At 38.2% G+C, this 20,048-nt stretch overlaps 2 protein-coding genes across 7 annotated transcripts in view; both read left to right on the top strand.

Moving 5' to 3' along the window:
- Positions 1-7,758, top strand: part of LOC139962539 (mitogen-activated protein kinase kinase kinase 5-like) — a 51,707-nt gene extending 43,949 nt beyond the window's left edge. For all 5 annotated transcript variants that reach the window (XM_071962625.1, XM_071962623.1, XM_071962626.1 and 2 more), the window contains one exon: positions 1,288-7,758. In XM_071962625.1, coding sequence (XP_071818726.1) covers positions 1,288-1,369 — 82 coding nt within the window. In that variant the 3' untranslated portion in view covers positions 1,370-7,758. The remainder of the gene's footprint in view (positions 1-1,287) is intronic.
- Positions 7,759-13,893: 6,135 nt separating this feature from the next.
- The window catches only part of LOC139963042 (uncharacterized), a 41,575-nt gene continuing 35,420 nt past the window's right edge, over positions 13,894-20,048 (top strand). The window contains exons 1-4 of one of the 2 annotated variants that reach the window (XM_071963501.1): positions 13,894-14,399; positions 16,828-16,939; positions 17,253-17,345; positions 18,282-18,380. In XM_071963501.1, the coding sequence (XP_071819602.1) occupies positions 17,313-17,345; positions 18,282-18,380 (132 nt within the window). In that variant the 5' untranslated portion in view covers positions 13,894-14,399; positions 16,828-16,939; positions 17,253-17,312. The remainder of the gene's footprint in view (positions 14,400-16,827; positions 16,940-17,252; positions 17,346-18,281; positions 18,381-20,048) is intronic. The other variant, XM_071963500.1, reaches the window with a different exon arrangement.

The raw sequence follows: 20,048 nt of genomic DNA, 5'->3' as shown, positions 1-20,048 counted from the left end.
GCTTGAAGGAATGCAGCATGTGGGACCACTACAAATATTAATTTGAGAGTTACCAGTGTGTGTATGATTAGTGGGCATATAAGTTAAATATAGCCAGCATGTGGGGCCGTTAAAAATATTCAATTGAATTTAACCAGTGTATAAGGTTCATTGGGCATATCATCTTGAATGAAGCCAGTATGTGGGACAGTAGTGGGAAATTAAATTGAGGGTCACCAGTTAATAGGATCATATTATCTTGAATGAAGCCAGTATATGGAATCATAGGGAATTTTAAATTGAGGGTAACTTGTTAATAGGATCATATTATCTTGAATGAAGCCAGTATATGGAATCAGGGAATTTTAAATTGAGGGTAACTTGTTAATAGGATCATATTATCTTGAATGAAGCCAGTATATGGGATCATAGGGAATTTTAAATTGAGGGTAACTTGTTAATAGGATCATAATTTCTTGAATGAAGCCAGTATGTGGGATCGTAGGGGAACATTTAATTGAGGTAACCAATTAATAGGATCATATTATCTTGAATGAAGCCAGTATGTGGGATCGTAGGGAACATTAAATTGAGAGTAACCAGTTAATAGGATCATATTATCTTGAATGAAGCCAGTATGTGGGATAGTAGGGAACATTAAATTGAGAGTAACCAGTTAATAGGATCATATTATTTGGAATGAAGCAGTATTTGGGATCAAAGGGAAAATTAAATTGAGGATAACCAGTTAATATGATCATATTATTTGGAATGAAGCCAGCATCTTGGATCATTGTGAAACAAAAAATATACAAAACGTTTGCAGCCTGGAAGTGGAGTTTGAACCAAGAACCCCAAGAAAGCGAGTTATATAGCCCAAACTGGATGGGGATATGTAGCTGAGGTGAATCCAGGGGGGGGGGGGAGACAGGGGTCACCCCTCGCTTCACCTTCCAAAATTGGTTTCGACCCTAACAATTAGCTGCAAAGGTGTAATTTTGTTCAAAACAAGGTACATAGTGATAAACCATACCTTGTTTTCAACCACTGCCGTTCCGTACATTTTAGCAAATGCTTTCTTATACACCTGTACTTCGTTAATAAGTTTTGTAATTACCTATAGATACTTCCTGGATAAATTCCATTATAAGCCACCTCTGTATAGTTGGAAGCAACATGTACCATGTTGCAGTCCTTCTTCACATATGGCTATTCATAGATGAAACTTTTCAACTTTCCATGTCAATGGGGTAAACTTCAACGCACCGATTTCTCTGTCACAATTTGGTTCTTTACCTTCCTTCTTAGGGATAACGTGCTACAAGTCATCTGGGAGGCCATCAAGCAGCATCGCAGCAGAGAGGTCAAAAAAGAGCTGAATTCTGGATAAAGGAGAACCACACTGCAAGAGAATCGGATCAACGAATGGACCAACGAGATGAGGTTTTTGCTCTTTCACGAAGGAACACAAAATTACATGGATGTGTGATCTCTCTACCAACCAGGTGCTAACGTCTTCCCGAGGTTTCCCATGTAACCTGTGGAAACTTTGAAAGGCAGCGGGTAATTGTTTGACAAAAAAATAGCAGGAGCAAAAAGTATATTGTTAGATTATTGAACAAGCATGAAGTCAGAAGTTATATACTCGTAGAATGCCCTCCGGCTTTGTCAAACACAAATATCATAACACTCTGATAGTAGATTTAGAGTTGTAACACTCTGATAGTAGATTTAGAGTTGTAACACTCTGATAGTAGATTTAGAGTTGTAACACTCTGATAGTAGATTTAGAGTTGTAACACTCTCATAGTATATTAGAGTTGTAACACTCTCATAGTATATTAGAGTTGTAGCAAGTCACTTTGTGGTGGAGCCGAGACATTGACTCCAGTCAGTGACTCCAGTCAGTGACTCCAGTCAGTGTCTCCATGCAGGTGACTCACATCTGTGAGCCCTGCCAGTGACCCCCTTCAGTGACCCCCTTCAGTGACTCCAGTCAGTTGAGCCCTGTCAGTGACCCCATTAGTTACTCCAGTCACTGACTCCAATCACTGGCTCCAGTCACTGACTCCAGTCACTGACTCCAGTCACTGGCTCCAGTCACTGACTCCAGTCACTGGCTCCAGTCACTGGCTCCAGTCACTTTATAAGCTCTGTGAGGGAGACATAGCACAGATCTTTTTGAGTCTGTTCATTTTGAATAATAAGTGCATCATGACTCAATGCAACAGTGTAGATGATGAGTAATATTGATTATGATGAATAGTGACTAAGTTATTCTTCATCTGCAGAAGTGACTGTATCCCTCAAAGCAGGCCTCTTCCCATTGATATTGTTTACTTAGACTCTCCGCTGGGCTTACGGTTGATGAGGATTTCAAGATCATGTTGCTCAATCAAAATGGCAAAAACACATCCATCATGCAATATTTATTTGTTCAAAGTTCTAACCAACTAAGATTTCACATCTGAAATGTGTATAAAGAAGCGCTATTTGTTTATCCCCAACGTCTTACTGTCTATGGCAGGGGCCTGCTAAAGTTGTTACGTCATAATCTTCCGTATTCTGGTGTTTAGAATTCTTTCCTGGCTGAATGTGAAAAGACGAAAATGACTGGAGCAAATGTAGATAATGTTATTAGTTACAGGGCCATGCTCCACTCCCTACCCCCCTCCGCCCTTTGGGAACAGTAAATTTTGATATATTCAACAACAATAACAAACAGGCACTAGTCTTAATATTTAAATGAGAATCTAGTAGCTCTGAGGAAAAATGATCCAGGTGTTTGTTACATTTATAGTTACTTCAGTACTGTCCAAATTTTCTTTCTTTTCTTTTAATAACAATTTTCAACAACATGATTTAAATATGAGTTAATATGATCAAAACCTGGCAGGAATTAAGACCATCTTCTTGTCTGTAAGTAGACAAAATATTTTGCAAAGTTTAGGTATTCAAGCGCCTTCGCGAACACATAATAGAAGTATGAATTGTCAGGGGGCAGATCCAGGAGTTTATTTGGGAGGGGTGTGGCACTGTGGTCGCTGAAGGTGTCCGGGGGTCCTCGACCAGAACATAAATAAAAGTTTAGATGTCAACAAATGGTGTATTCCGAGGCATATTTAGACTAAATTAGGTTCATGACTAGATCTAAATAAACAGTTGTTTAGAAATGTTTGTGTGAGGTTGCAAAAGGGAGGTTGTATAACTCCCAGGAACCCCCCACCCCCCGGGATCTGCACCTAGTAGTGGATTCATATACTATTTACATTGCCTACAAATGTTGTGACTTTCATTTCTTATGTCATTGGGGGGGGGGACTTCATCAAGTAGTCGACAATAATCTACCTCAAATTGTAAAACTGACAAGACGTCGACAACAGAATGGAAAAAAAAGGAAAATCCCTTTTTTTTTTTCTATTTCTTTTTGTGCGATTTTTAAGCACGTATTCACCGACTAATAACCTACACCGTGTGCAGAGTTAACAATCTTATCCCCCTGCAGGCAATCGTTTTCATGGTAACGTGAACAAATGATAACAAATATAGCAGGAAACTGTGTTAAAGTCAATTGTGTGTGAAGACACTCAAGACGTTGTGCATAATTAACCAAGCATGAATAAGATGAACTGTTATCTAACAATCTTTCACCTGTAATGGAAAAAAAAAAAGCTAAATATTTAAGAATATTGCTGTACCATGAAATTGTCACATGTTTTGTGACTCTTGTTAGAATCATATTTCCCTAATCCTGGAGTGACGATGATACTAGTAGATTTTGTGCATGAACACATTTTGGTTAAATTTTATAAATTGATAATCCATGGAATTGGAACCATTATTCTTTAAGAATTAAGATTGTAATTTTAAATTCCATGAGCCAACTGTGAGAACACAGATAGCAATAGCTGAGTTAGCCTTAGGATAAGTAGGTTTTTTATGACACAAACTTAATAATAATAATACCCTGAATCGACAGTAGAATATGCACGAGCCAGTTATTTAGGCCATCATAGTTCACAAAAAATCAATTTAATAAAAATACAATTAAAATTTTCTGCCACTTACCCTCTGGTGAGTACACAATTGTAAAACTTGTTAACACAATACTAAGGGCACACACAACAGAATATGCAGGCTGGTTATTTGAGCATTTGTAAAACACTTATACAAAGCAATTTCTACTATGCAGTTCCCATCCTCTCCCCCCCCCCCCCTCCCCACTCACTCAGAAAACTGGTTTTGTCACAGTCTCTCTGATGGGTAACTAAAGCATGTTAATGTGTATGTGACTTGAAGAAACTAAAGTATTTTGAAGGAAAGAATAAAAAAATAAAAAAAGTTAAGCAACATGTTATTACAGCTCATGAAATTGCCAAATGGATATATAACGTTTGGTTTTTACAATTCATTAAGGACATTTAACAATGCATGAACTTGAGTGCCATATGCAGATATAGTTTAGATTCATTTAGTTCCTTTATACTTTGTAAAATGTAACTAGACTGGGTCCTGTCTTTCAGGTGAATGCCCCCTATTTGACCCCTTGTTTATGAAACAACAAAACAGTAAAGATGCTGTAACAGCAACTTTCCGACACTTTGATGGATGCGGCTATATACAACCATCAATATATTTACTGTGCGGTTCTCTGAAATTCTAAAGAGTTTTGTACAGTTTGAAAGATTCTGCTATTTACAACTGTCAATATAATTACTGCGCAGTTCTCTGAAATTCTGAAGAGTTTTGTAAAAGTTCAATAGTTGACAAACAGTTCTTTGTGGAAAAAAAAAGTTGGAGCGTTTATTTTCTGTCGGTGACATGAATATGGACAGATCGTGTGACTTGTAGAGCTTGTGCATGGTTCAGATATCCCCGTGGGGTGAGGGGCGGTGAGGGGGATCGAGGGGGGTGGGGGCTACATGTGCATCTGGTAATCAGATTTGTCTTTATTGATTCACTGAAACATTGTCGATCAATTAAGTCAGTTTGGATCGACAGACTCCGTGTTGATCGACAGACTCGCCGGTGATCAACTAAGTCTGAAGCATTGTCAATAATCGGCAAATCATTTTACAAAGAACTAGAGGATAAGCTAACTTTACACAGTATCATTTTGTCGATCCTTTTGACCTTGCACTGGCTTTACAAGGATTTCAGTACTAGCAAATTGTGTGATTGTTCATGGTCTTAACAATGTGAAAATCTTCTTTCGATGTTGAAGTTATAGGCAGGAGGAGTTTATAGGCCTGGACGTTTGGATTAAAACTGGCTCTTCCTTGGAGAACTAAGTATCTCCCAAGAAGATCCTGTCGAAATCCAAGTGTCAGGTCCTCTCACATTGAAACATGTTTCTTTGTATACTTTAGCATTGGCTTACCAAGAAGGGGGGGGGGGGGGAGGAAATCATCAATAGATAGCTAAGTTGCTAATGAAATAGCAGTGCAAAATCAAAATCAAATAAAACTGTTAGCAAACTGCTTATCCACTAGAGAGCCTGTGTAAGAGAATGTGTAAAAGTAAGTTGGCCTGACGTTTTGATCCTAGCAGGATCTTCTTCAAAGGCTAAATGACAATTAACAGTAACAGAGGGGACAAAAACACGCACATAATACAGACAGGTTAATGAGCATGGTGAACACAAAGAGATAGATGTAAGGGGATTAGTAGGCAAGGGATGGAGAGAAGAAAGCAACAGGGGAAGAGGAGAGGTAGGAAATAGCAGTGCGTAAGAAAACATCAGGGAAATAGTAAACAATGCATACACATATACACAAAGCACACTGATGTTCTGCCCACTGTGTACTTTTTATTATCAGAAAATTAAAATTTGTAGCAATGTGTAGAGTGCAACAAAATAATTTTCAGAAAGGGGTTGGAGGTGGGTGAAGCAGGCTTCTTCCTTGGATTTGGAGGACCAGGGAGTCGGGAAGTGTTCCAATATTTTACAGTGTTTGATTAGTTTAATATATTAAGAAGGTTTATTTATGTCAAGTGCTCATTATGTTTCCTATGCAAGTTCTATTACTCTTGGAAAAAAAAATTCTCTTGATACCAAACTATATCACCTGTAAATGATTACTGATAGTATCTTGAAAAAAACAGAAAATGAATATCTTTGTTTTTTTTTTTAGAATTCTATGATACCAATCGTAAACCAATATATTTGTGCACTCGGTCATATTGCTTCTCAGAATTTACGCTTTGTCATCAATTCAACACTTGTACAAATTTACTTTTTGTAGTAGTAATTTTATTGATCTTGTTTGATTCAATGCTTCTTAGACAAGGTTGCTGTACTTCTCTCTTGGTAATGGTGTGAATTGTGACTGTTAGGTTCACCCCGAGCTGAATGGAGACTCGTTCCAACACCTGTCATTGTGGAAGAAATTGCTTGCAAGTTTTGAGCGTTGTGTTTACATTACGTGCAATGTTAAAAAACCTATCAGTTTAATGAACCCCCAAGAAAGGTGGCAAATAGACAAGGAATATAACTAGAGTCAATGGCTGTTAGACTGGTGTCATCAGTCAGTGATTGTTAAAACTGGTATCATCAGACTATGCTGAATTGTAAGAAAGGCATCACCAGCCAGTGTTTACAGCCTGGTAGACTGGTGTCATCAGAACATTCTGGCAGGTTGGTGTCATCAGAACATGCTGACTGCAATGATGACCTCACCAGCCAGTATTTACTGCCTGTTGGACTGGTGTCATCAGTCGAGGATTGGTAGGCTGGTGTCGTCAGATATGTTGTTAGAATGGCATCAGCTAGTGTGTACTGATTGTTACACTGGTATCAGTCAATGATATGTAGACTGGTGTCATCAGTCAATGATTGGTAGACTGGTGTCATCAGTCAATGATTGGTAGACTAGTGTCATCAGAACATGCTGTTAGAATTGTATCATCAGCCAGTGTTTACTGCTTGTTAGACTGGTGGCAGCCAATATTTGTAAGACTGGTGCCATCAGAAATTGTGTAACTTTTGTTAGAGTTGTATCAACAGCCATTTCTAACTGATTTGCTAGACCAGTGTTATCATGCAATACTTGCTATTTTCAGACTGGTGTCATCAGACAAAGCTGATACTTACAGTTGTGTCATTAGACAATGGTTACAGTTTGTTCGACTGATGTGGTCAGCCAGTGTTAACTGAGCGTTACTGAGTGACTTGTGTTATATCTTCATAATCTAATTCACTTACAAGGTTAAGAAGCTGTGCTGGTTTCAACTACCATCCAATCTCTCCCATTTCAGGTAACATGGAAAACCTGTTGTTGTGATTCGTTCTTAATTTTGTCAGAGTTAACCTGGAAACTGTCAAATTTAAACAAAATCTTTCGAAAAACTTGCGTCAGCTTTTACAAAGAAAACACACCCTTTATTACAAACTGATAACCGTCATGCATCAGTCATTACACATTGCGATGGTTACTACAAAATGTAAAACTATGTGGCTTTCTTTCTTGTAGCTGAAAATGTTTGTGAGCTATCACGCTTACAAAAGGTGACTCTTTTATTGTATGTAAAACTTGTAAGATAAATTACAGAATGAAATGTGCTGCATAGATCAACAAAAAAATTATGTCTCTATATTGTGTAAAAATATTTTAAAGATATGAGTAAATTTTTAAAGGAAGGAAATCTTGACTCATGTCCGTCATATAGGACTAAACTTAAAGCAAGTGACCACAAAATGTGATTCGTATAACGTATCGTTCTTAATGATGTTGTTTAATTATTGTAACCTGTAACATGACAAAGAAATTATTACGAAAAGTTGTTGCGTTTTAGTCTTTGTGTTGTGATATCCATTAGAACCCACCCAAACGACCTCTCTTACTCTTTCGTACCTTCCCCTTTCCACTCTCCCCCTCCCCAGCCCCCGCCATGACTGTTCCTCCATCTACAACTGCCCTCCCGCCCCTCCATCCTCTCTCTGTTCCCCAACTCTTTCTGCTCCTTTCTTCGCCTTGCCCTCCCCTACCTCCCACGCACCCATCGATGAAAATGATGCACTAAATTTGAAGATTTTACCATAAAGTTTTGCCTATCTGTTCAGAGAGGATAGTCCAGAAGAAAATTTAAAATTGTTGAACCATGGAATTCGCATTCATTACGGAAGACTAATGCGGCCATGCCAAAAAAGGTATATAAACCACGGATATATATAGAAAACAACATTTTTTTAAACGAAAATCAAAGTTTTTAAAACTAAAAACAATTTATATAAACGAAAAACAAAAATTTTGAAAACAAAAATTATAAAACGAAAAACAAATTTTGAAAACCCCCCAAAAAAATTTAGAACGAAAATAAATAAAAAGATAAAAACAAATTAATGTAGTCTCACATTCTCAAACATTGGGATCTGAATGTGCAAGTGTAAGCAGATTTTCGATGTGCGTTCTGAAAGTCTCTGTATGGATCGAGAGACCGCCTTATTTGGCAATATTTCAGCATGGGGTTATCCTATGCTGAAATTCAGGCAAATCTAGCTTTTGTATTTCGTTTTAAAAAGTTTGTTTTTCGTTTTAAAAAGTTTGTTTTTTCATTTTAATTTTTTTTTCTCGTTTATAAAAAAATTTGTTTCTCGTTTCAAAAAATTTTTGTTTTTCGTTTTAAAAATTTTGTTCGTCGTTTTAAATTTTTTGTCTTGTCTTGACATCCGTGGATTTCTTCTTTTTTTTTTAGGGGGGGGGCATGGCCGCATTAGTCTTCCGTAATTCCTGGGTACCGGTTTCGAGATGACACCATTTGAAGTTGACACGTTCTGTACCCAAAGTGAACTTGAAGCGATGTTTTTCTTGAAAAAAAGTGTTAACTTTACATCCACTGAACGGGTAACGTTGGAACTCTTATCCAATCCGAGGTCAAAAACAATACAGTTGAAATAATAGAGAAAAACAACACATTGTACTACCAGTGTACATGCAACTATGACATCACACCTGTTTGATTCAAGTCCACATTTAGTACTCTCGGTTACAATGTCAACGTTTTCAATATTTCGACAACGTGATGTAGAGGGAGGGGTGGGGGGGGGGGGGGTAGGGGTACCGACAGGAATCGGTAAACATGATGAGAATAACTAAGTCTTCCCTATCCCTCCATTTTCCTAATCGTAACTCGAGCTCTATAAGGTCATGAAAGGTAAACAATTTGAACGTCACTAATATACTTGACGATATAAGGCGAGTCAAGTGAACACGCACCCCCCCCCCCCACCGAGTCCCACTCCACCACATCTCACCACTCCTAAGTTTTCTTAACTCGGTTTTCCAAAGTCTGAGGAGACAAAGGTATTTAATTTAGACTGTCCTTATTATATAACCAAAATTTGCATAGAGGCGCATGCGGTAACCTTTACTTATATGTCATTTTAAAATGTTCAACGACAGAAATATCATTACCCTCCCCCGTGTCCCCACCCTCCTCACCCCTCCCCCATCCCTCGTAGTCGCTTCATTCGTTGAGTTATACTTATCGATACATAAGAGCTCATTAGTAGAATCTGCCGGCGTTGACAAGTAAATTCGTGTGTGACCTTTATATGTGTACTATTTTACTTCTTACCTGCGTTTATGATGATCTAAATGCTTTTTTATACTACTCATGGACGGTCGGTATTCCAACAATTGGATATATGACGTGTGAGATTACTATTCAAGTTTCTATCTCTATAATCAAAGGATGAGTAGCCGAATATGTTTGCTCTCCCGTTAATTCTGTCAATAGGCTATTTCTGAACTCATCGGTTTTAAAAGGCTTATAACAGTGAGTTTTTGTTTGTTCATAATTGTTCTATGTTTGATCAGAGAAATCATCATAATATAAAGATATATTCTGAACAATTCTCTTATAAATAAGAATTTATAAGGTTTATTATTCAGAGCACTTTAGGGGACCGATTTTTCTGTAGTCTGTTCCCACGCTCTTATATAGATATAAGTATAACACCGTTATGCATGAATGGCGTAACTTCACACTACACTTCTCTGTATCAATCTTATTGTACTCAGTTGTCATTTTACGTTTTGCAATGAAACTATTGAAATGGAGAGAAAATTATGCAAGACAATTTATATATAATATTTATATAATTTATAATAGGGCCTATATATAATATATCATATATATATAACATATATATATATATATATATATATATATATATATATATATATATATATATATATATATACATATATATATATATACATTTAACAGAGGCTTTAGGAATCACAAATGATTTCGAGTTGGTTAGCATTATGTTTGATCTCTAGAGTAAGGCAAATATGTCACCAAAACAGAACTAGTATTGCTCGATACAGGTGACAAACGCATACAGTGGAATTACGACTTTCCTTACCGGTTCCAAACCTCTGGACATACAATCAGCGTCCATAGCCTAGTGGTTAGGGGGTCCGCATATAAAGCGGGAGGCCCTGGTTCGAATCCCGGTGGAAGGCTGGAAGTTTTTTCACTGTTCTGGATTTTCAAACTCACTACGATATATATATATATATATATATATATATATATATATATATATATATATATATATATTTATATATATATATGAGGTGATTTACGCAACTTTTCTGATCTCGTCAATAAAGAATTCCCTCTCCCCCACCCCCATTCCAGTGGCCTCGCTTTTTATCACCAATGATGCTCATCCCAGAGCAGATATTAACGAGTTGATTTTGTTATCTAGACTTGTTCTTGTTATCAAATAATAACGACCAGTTTAAACACGTTATTTGTCGAATATCGTGGCGGGAAAAGGGAATATTACCTTCTGCTGTCATCGTTCATTCGAAAACGTGATTGGTTCCGATTCAGAAACTTTGTTGAATAAAGCCACCTTCGTTAACGAGTATAGTAAGACCGAGTTTATCACCCAGATGTGAAGGATGAAGGAACGTGGAACTTAATTCCAGACTCATCTCATGCAACCTCCGAATAAAATACCCGAAGAATAGAATAAAAGAAATCAACTTTAAAACGAACAGAAAATAATCTGCAACCATCAGGGCGTTGATCTTGAGATTTTGTGAAAGTATATCCTGTTTGAAAGCCAATCAGCTGGGTTCCTTTGTTATGGGTAAGGATTCTTTAACAATTTTATGGAACGCCAAATGGGCAAAGTTATATACCAAACAGCGCATGGTGATCCGTTACTGGGAGATCTGTCAGTCTATACAAACATTTGTACCATACTAGCACCCAAACAACAGGAACTCTCTGCTTGTGATGGAAGGTGGACATTGTGACGTAAGAGCTTCACAAAAGATGACTTCCAAGCAGGAAACTGAGAGAAGTGCTTACGCCCCCCCCCCCCCAGCTGTTATTTCCACCTTATGTAAACTATTTAAAGCTGACGTCCATCACTTCAAATTTAGATGATATACTTAAACCATCATGATTGCCCCCCCCCCCCAATCCATCCGAAGGGGGAGGGGCGGATACGAACAACTAGTAGTCGTGTTCCGTTTGTATGATATAAAGCAAAAGTCATTTTATGGAAGCCGAACCGTGGCTGCCATATTGACGAATATGCAATGAAAATATTTTAGTTTTAGTTTTTCCTTTTCGTTCATATTTATGAATGAAAGTTACATAACGAAATGTATGTGATCAGTAATAGAATGATACTAGTTTAAGTACAATCGTAAATTCAAAAAAAAATGTTTGCATATTAACACCGGTTCAAATATGAAAATCAAAATATCCAAGATTCTCATTAGTAAAGGAAATTATAAACTACTGACGCACTTGTGACTCTGATGTCGTTTTAAGACTTGTGAAAGTTTGTGTACTTGGTGCATCGGGCATTACATTCCAGCCATTTATCGATTTAATTTTTGAAACAGCGCAGGCAAAATAGTTGCGCGGTTTTGGTTTAATTGTTAGGTTGAACTGCTCGTACTACCTGTACTGGATATGGGATGATGGTTTAAAATCAATATCGTTCTGGTATAAATACCCGGATTCATATTAAACCAGCCCTTTAAAACACTGAATACTTACTAATCCTTTGGCAAGGTCACGAAGATAAAGGGGAGGGGGGGGGGGCGTGTGTGTATTTAGCTACAGTTGTTTTCTTTTTATCGATACTTAATAATCATTATTTCTACTCGTAAATAAAAAGTAGGAATGAATCTAGGTCACATTTTGAACCCGTTCAGGGTTAAACATGACTTAAATATCCTACGAATGTATATAGGCGAGACCGTCCTTGTGTTCGTAATAATAGCCCTGTAGAAAATTTCAAAAATTACAAAGAGAAACAGCTTCTTGAAGACAGATCCTCAGTCAACGGTTTGTTGACTTAGTTCTTAAGGTAATGAAATTGGCGCAATCTCAGCTGATAGTCTGAAGGGTCTAACCGTGACGTCATAATGACACTTACAACGCTTGTATTGATAGACTATAGTATAGTTTCATTATTCATGACATGCGTATATACTGTGCAGTGCAGTGGCGTAGGAAGGTACTTTTGAGTGGGGGGGGGGGGGCTGAAGACTGATGGCCGGCCTGGGGGAGGGGTCTAAGGGGAGGGGGTGTCCCCCTCCCCTTTGGAATTTTTTTGCATTTCCAGGTAGCCTCAGATGCAATTTGGTGCAATATAGCACACTTCAACACCCACTCCATTTTGTAAACTTAATTTTGTATTTTCACCAGGCCTCAGATGCAATTTGGTGCTCCAAATGAGATTTTTTTTTCTCATTTGGAAATGAAAAAGGGGTTTTCTGACTTACGAAGCGGGGGGGGCGGAATGATACTTCCGCCCCTCCACATTTTTCACTGGGGGGGCTGGCGCCCCCCCCCCCAGCCCCCCCGGTTCCTACGCCCTTGGTGCAGTGTCACCAATGTCATTAAATTATCAAACAACGATTGAAATTACAAGACAATTCGGAGGCACAAACTTTAAAATTAAAGGGGAAATCATGTCAAAATTAAATCATTTAGGAACTTGTGTACCACAGATACCAATAGGCCTGTTTGAATGTTGTTTCCCCCAAAAAACGATACTTTTCCTGTAGTTCATAATTTGCAAAAAATATTAATAATAAGCAAAATGGCACTTCCTATAATTACCGTTTTCTTAATTGTTTTTGTTATGGAAAAGAGCACTTTTAGAGTTTTCCACAAAACCGATGGTACATTCCCCTCCCCCACCCCCCTCAACCCCAACCCCCATCTCCTTCCAATAGGGTCGTCTAATTTACACACTCATGTCTTACAATCATCAATGTTTTGAAAAGAAAATGGTGAATTAAAGAATAAAAAAAGGCACCTTTTCTACTTGGTTTACCGCATGTTATTATTATTGTTCCTGTATATTATTTGTCATATCACCAGCGCTAACATTTCTATCTATATTATTATTCCAACATCACATCGCTGAATATTTTCTCAGTGATGTTGCCATGCATGTTTTCCCCATTTTCATAATTTCGCTCCAATAGAAAGAAACAAAAACTGCATTTTTCATACTTCAAAGCTAACAATGAGCGGGTGGGCTCACTTATAAGTTGACCATATATGTGTCTGCGGTTTCCCATATAGCTAGGTCTCTGCTACACGCTCAATACAGTATTATGTGGGGACATCAAAAATAAAACATGTCTACCTTGCCGTAATGTGGGGTGCACGCTGTAGTTTCTTTTTTGTTTGCCCCTATGACCGCAGTATACCGCTCCATTCATGAAAACATCGCTTGCAACTGCCACACTTTTGACGCACGTTTGCACGTGTGCCTAAGTCATTTTTGTCGATATTTGATTGGTCGACGACTCGCTTGCTGTGGTTTGATTGACAACTTTGCGTAAATGTGGGCTGTCCTTTCCATTGTTCCGAATGGTGAGAAGAGACCATTTTTTTCACAACTGCTGAGAAAACACTCAATGGCTGTAACCTATAGTATAATATACCTAGATTAATAAATAAAGAAAAGCATATGTTGTCTTTTGTTATTAATTATATAATGAAAAGTGTTTCAAATGGCTAAATAAGTTATAGTGTACTAAAAGATACATAGCAGTAAAGTGTAGCGTTTATTCAGAAACGCTTTTTGAAATTTATATACGACATTTTGGTTATAGTGGTCCCTTCATTGCTGCATGCATGCAAGTCCGTCTATGACAGGTGTCTTGTGAGATGTGCACAGGGGAACAGAAGTACTCAATTGCAGTGGGCGTACGTTGTACCTCTATTGTAACCCCTAGCGTACGCTATTCGCGTGCAAGGAGAGGTCGATTGTTAACAGTATACTCAAGCCACTGGCAAAATACTCGACAAAGAGGGAAGCAGCTCATTGGTATAGCCCATGCTACTCTGAGCAGGAGGATTACACCCAACTTCAAGGGAAAGATTGTGGATATTTACAGCTATTTTTCGCAAACATTTAGGTAAGTACGGAAAGGTTTATGAACAAATTTTTATTGTCTATATATTTGTCTTACCTCTTAATGTAGTATAAGTTGTATTAAGATTGCAAACGAAAAGAACAACTTTTCGTGACAATACTTGTCTCTACTTGCAAGGCTTATAGGATAAGGAGTCCGGCTACATCGTTAGCAGGCTACCCTTGAAAAGTTTTGTGGAGTACCTGATACTATTGTTGTGTATGGTTGGAAGGTTTTTGGTCGAGTATATGGTCACTTGACTATGTGGCTCGCACTAATTTAGCTCTTAAAGATTGACTCAAACTATTTTAATTTAAAGTTATAAGCTCAATTTTAATTACACAGTTAAATTCCTTTGACATGTGTGCCCGGGACGTACATAATGTAGGCAAGGTCTTTATATTACTACAGCCTCAGCCAGCACTGAGGCGGGTGTGGTGAAAATGAAATAATATAAGTTCCTTTGCAAACTGTTTTGACAACTTGAAGTGTAATTATTTCAGTACCAATATATATATATATATATATATATATATATATATATGGCCAACTTCATGTAGGTTATTTACAACAAGCCGCTACATATTGTAAAGATGCTTGTATTGGTGTATTGTGATAGCCTACAGATATACAGGTATCGAAAACATGGACCACCTTTCGTGACTATAGTTCAAAATAGCGTGCATTCCACATTGTTGACAAATGTGTAGATATCCAACGTGAGTCAAATCGATCCTGGTTATTACTGTTATATCGGGCTTAGCCCATGCATTAGGCTTTTATCTTCAATTGGTAATGGATCGAAAATGGTTCGTTATTTCCACGGGAAACTCTTCGATCTATGCAAGAGTGGGTGGTACACGTGGTACGATGAATGAGTTTACATGCAGGTCCCCCATCAAGTTAGTTACTGAACTTATTATTACAATTAGACCCGTCTGCTTTAAGCCTGATTAACTTTGGACCAATCAATTGAAAAATCAATTCATAGTTTTTCTGTTGTTTCTATTGTCTGTAAGCCTCGTATATCTGATCATCTTTTAGGGTACTGGTAAAGTATACCCTACATACCTTAGTGTTCTATGGAATTGTCTTTGTTCTTTTTGCTCCAATTGCTCTGATATATTGTTTATCGTTTATTTATTTTATGATTTATTTTATTGTTCGTGGACTTAGTTTATTTTCTGACGTTGTTTAATCAATTTCAAACGCTGTTTAGCGTCTAGGCCTATTTACTCTGCTAAAATAAAAAATAAAAGCCCTTTATGAGATAGACTATTGTTCTCCCATATAATGAGGTTTTTTATGCAAACAAAATATAAAACCATTCTTTTTTTTAAATGATTTCCAAAATTAGTTCAGTTTGAAGCATTTCAGTTGTCAAGTCTTATTGAGGACCACAGCAAACTGCATATACAGAATTATAAGATATTAACATGGCTGTTTTTTTTTTCTTTAATCGGCCGTGCTTATTCTCAGTCTCTATGGTAATACACTACTCTAGGCCCAAATGCAGGATTTTCTATAGTTTGATACGTTTACTGAAGATGTGGACATTATTACTGCTCACCGTGTTGGAGGAGTTTTTTTTTTAAATAACGATTAAGGGTACCCGGGTGCAAAATGGTGCTATATATACGAACCCGCAGGACAAAAGACCATTCTCTACCTAGAAAAATGTCGACCTTTGGAGGGCCGGGTGGAGGGGGGGGGGGTGGGGGTTGAGGTTATGTACGCACCCGTCTCTCCTCTGTGTAAGGACCCGGATCATCATTGCAGAAATCTAAGTAAGCTTGATATGTGGTGTTCTCTTGGTGGGCAATCTGACATATTCAAAATTGAAAGATCTCAAAATGTTACAGCGTTTTAATTCCGAGGCTTTGCCCTCCTGACCCCATCAGTGGTCTGTCTCTCTCATAGCAGTGGCCCTGTGCTCCAGCCAGTTATACACTGTATTCCCAATCCAAACTACTCTCGTAGACCGCTTGTGTTATTATTGACAAACGGCAGTGTGTCATTGATAACCCAACGTATAGCCTGGTGGGACATAGTAAACTCAAACACCCATTTGGAAGAACGTATTACCATCTATTCCACTGTTTTGCATTCTTGTTAAGAGGTAACAAAACATTTCTTTCTTTCTTAATGTATGATGAGATTATTGTATACATATACAGCAATAGCATACTCAAACATCAAGGCTTGGCATAAAGTGTGATAGGTCCGGGATTAGATGTTGTGGAAAGAACATGCAGCGGGAAAGGAAGTAGTTGAGTGTCGTTTGACGGTTGTTCATTGGCTTAAATCAGTGTTCACATAATTTTCTTGTGTTTTGTTTTTTAAACTTCATGATATCATCGACAAACGGTAACAGAAACCGCCAAGAGCGTACAGATGTCATAATATTTTATGTGCGGTTATTTTTTTACAGAGTGAGAGAGAAAGAAACCATCTAGTTGAACAGATGGTTAAAACAATATGAGAAGGTTTTAAAACAAAGGACATTCCAGTGCCCTCACGTATGACCGTTCACCTTCTAAAAGGTCAGCACTCTTTCTCAATTTGACTAGAATGGTAGGCCAGAATGCAAACAGAATTTATAGGTTACCGGTAGGCTACGTAGGTAGTATACAAAACGGGGAATATGATTATGTATTCTGATGTCGTAGGCTGTTCTCTTTATTTATTAGCCCAGTATAATGCAGTCATGCCAGTGTCCCGAGTCAGCTTTCAGACATTGATAGTAATAAATTACTGCATTCGACTCGAGAATCACTCATGCAGGTAACGCAGCAGGGTCTAGGCCTGACCTTGTTCTCTGTTTCCAATCAAACATTTTACTGTCTTTCTTTGTAGATACCAAATTGGTAGTTTACTCATTTAAAGAATTCTTCATCCCATCGATCCCAGGTGACAATGGGGACCAGCCGAATGAAGAAAAAGACGAAGGTAGGTTTACCTTAGTACAAAGCTTCTTGAAACTAAGCTTGCCCTTTTATCCGACAAAAACCACAAACTAATTTGCTGAGTTAGCTTTTCCATAGTTTAGACTGTATGGACAATGACCGTAGACAAAGACAGATTACACCGTAGCAGACAAAAGTAAGATCATGACAGGTCACTTGTTATGCGGGTGCATCGCGTTAGGCTGATGGCTAGGTTTGTACATGGAAGGTGCAGTAGTCACAGAGGCTAAACGGGCTAGCAACCAAATTAAGCTACTGACTCCACGAGACACCGTGGGGAGTAAGCGATTAGTTGCCTCGGCAACACGAGAGTGGCACGCGCGTGTAACAGGCTTGCGCTTGAGGAGAGCTTCGATGTGAGAGATGATAGCTAAACCCACAAAAAAAAAATCAGGGCTTAGTCGCCACATCGGATTTATCTTAATTGTCTTCTTTTAAAACCGGAAAAGTTTAGCAGTTATTATGGACACCATAAGGGGTTACTTAAGTTGAAGTAGTTTCAATGTTAATCAACGCTTCACATCGTGGTTTAATAACACAAAGACACAATTCTTAAGACAGTATAGCTTGAAGTAGTTGAGCTGATATCCGTGACCAATTATTGGAGGGGGTAGGAATGGGGACTCTTTCTCTATGATGTGATACTGTTTGTTACAGAGAGTGGGGATGGGAGGGGGGTCGGGATTGAAAAGAGAGAGGAAGGCGTGAAATGATTAACGTTTTGACAATCTCTCATTCAAGTATTAGCTGATAGGGATAATTAACAATAATATTAAAACCTTTATTCTTTTAATGTTAGTATAACAAATAAACGATAACGTCACTATAGATAAAATCAAATAGGCCTAGTTATAAACTAAGAAACAAGATTTTGACAATACATAGTAGTGATATACGTTTATCTCTCCCAATTCCCTAGAATTCTAAGAAGGAACCCTCCCCAGAAGAGGCGGCCAATGAGAGCATCAAGAAAAGTCTTGCTGAACTGGCAAGCATATTCCGACGTGAAGATACCGAGGTAGGAATATTTATATATCAGTTTTGTCTCCAATGATATAAGCCCCCCCCCCCCCCTCTCTCTCTCTTCCAAATACTTCAAGAGGTAAAACTTAAGTTTGATCTTCTGAAGACTTGGTAAACGGCTCCTGATGAAGTTTGCTTTCAGTTTAAGGCTAAATAAAAGCCGTTTTCAAAGTTACGCAGAGCTTGTCACATATTCGTAGCAAATGTGAACTTGAAGCCGCAAATCAATTGTGACGTTATGAATGCACATTGATATGAAATGTTTTATTTCTCTTTAACTTTTCACTGTTCCAACTTTGTCTAAACTCAGTGGTGAAGTACACACACTACCGATTGGGGTATTGTTAGGGCGACGGGCGGGTTCAGGATATTAAACAAAAGTGTGGGCCCTGTGGTCGTTGTCTCATATAGGAGGAAATGGTGTCGTCTGATGAATATACTTAAAGGCCATAATTAGGTCTTTAATTATATATCTAGGCCTACACGTGGTAAGATTGTGCTTATAACTACTTTTTTTTGTCGGGTTGAAAAGAGCCCCCCCCCCCCACACACACACACGATTTTTGAGCTATAAACCCTGTTTGTATCCGTGATAGCCTATTGCCCAAATCTCCACAGTCTTTGTTATTGAATTAAACCGTGTCGATTCATTCATTTCGTGAGAAATTAAGGTTGACATCCGTGAGTCAAAATCCCTCTTAGCAGCGGATGTCAGCCTGGCCTCTCTTGTTCAATCAGCTGTTCATGGCAACAAGCAAAAAAAAAATTGAAAGAAATCAAGTCTTTTGCCCGCAATCCACCAAAAAAGTCACGACGTGTGTATAGTTGGCCTCACAGCGTGACGTCAGAATTGGGGCTTAATTAGAAGCACGCGTAGCTGATTTGCCACAAGTACAGTATTACATAATGACACAGCTTTGTTCCGTAAAAACCTACCGCCTTTTTTGTCTTATCGTATATATAGTTCAGCTTTAGCAATATATAATCCTCACTCCTTGTAGTTACCGAACCGTGACGAAAGAACAGCTGTCTGTAGTAAAGAAAGAGCATTTTAACCGGGAGAAACAAAGGCTTGGGGCATTTTTGTTACGAATAATAAGTTTGATATCGTTGTATGGGATAACTTGACTATATACATGTTTTAAGACCGCTGAAAAAGTAAGAGTATCTCCCAAAGTAATGATATCAACCAGCTGGACTGAAATAGGTCGTCTGCTCCAGCTGCATGTGTCCTCGTGGCCCATGCGCACACGTTACATGGCCCCGTCTGTGTTTATCCGTGGCCGAGCCCATGGTTTACTTTGGCCATTATCTATGGGCAATAATGTATTCAAACGTTATCAACATTGACTCCAAGGTAAAGGTTGCTAATGATATTTTCAAAAAGTACCTTTCTGAAGGTTCTTATCGGGCGCCGCGTATATTCCTCACCTCTGAGATTTGTACAGGTTTCGATGTTGGCAAATGCTCTGATTGGGTGGCTGTAAAAGTCGTATCAGTGAAGATTGAATATTATAAAGACCATTATTTGACTTCATTGCCTATTTGGGTCGCAGTCTTGATTATTTAGAAAACTACATAGTAAATGGGATGATCACGTGTGCTATTTATACGTCAGTTGTTACTGCGTTGTTACATACCAAGTTGAGTGTGAAAGTAATTG

Source organism: Apostichopus japonicus, chromosome 21 (assembly GCF_037975245.1).
Source record: "Apostichopus japonicus isolate 1M-3 chromosome 21, ASM3797524v1, whole genome shotgun sequence".
Classification (NCBI taxonomy): domain Eukaryota; kingdom Metazoa; phylum Echinodermata; class Holothuroidea; order Aspidochirotida; family Stichopodidae; genus Apostichopus; species Apostichopus japonicus.
The sequence above is the reverse complement of the archived record's forward strand: the minus strand, read 5'-3'. Positions and strand labels throughout refer to the sequence as shown.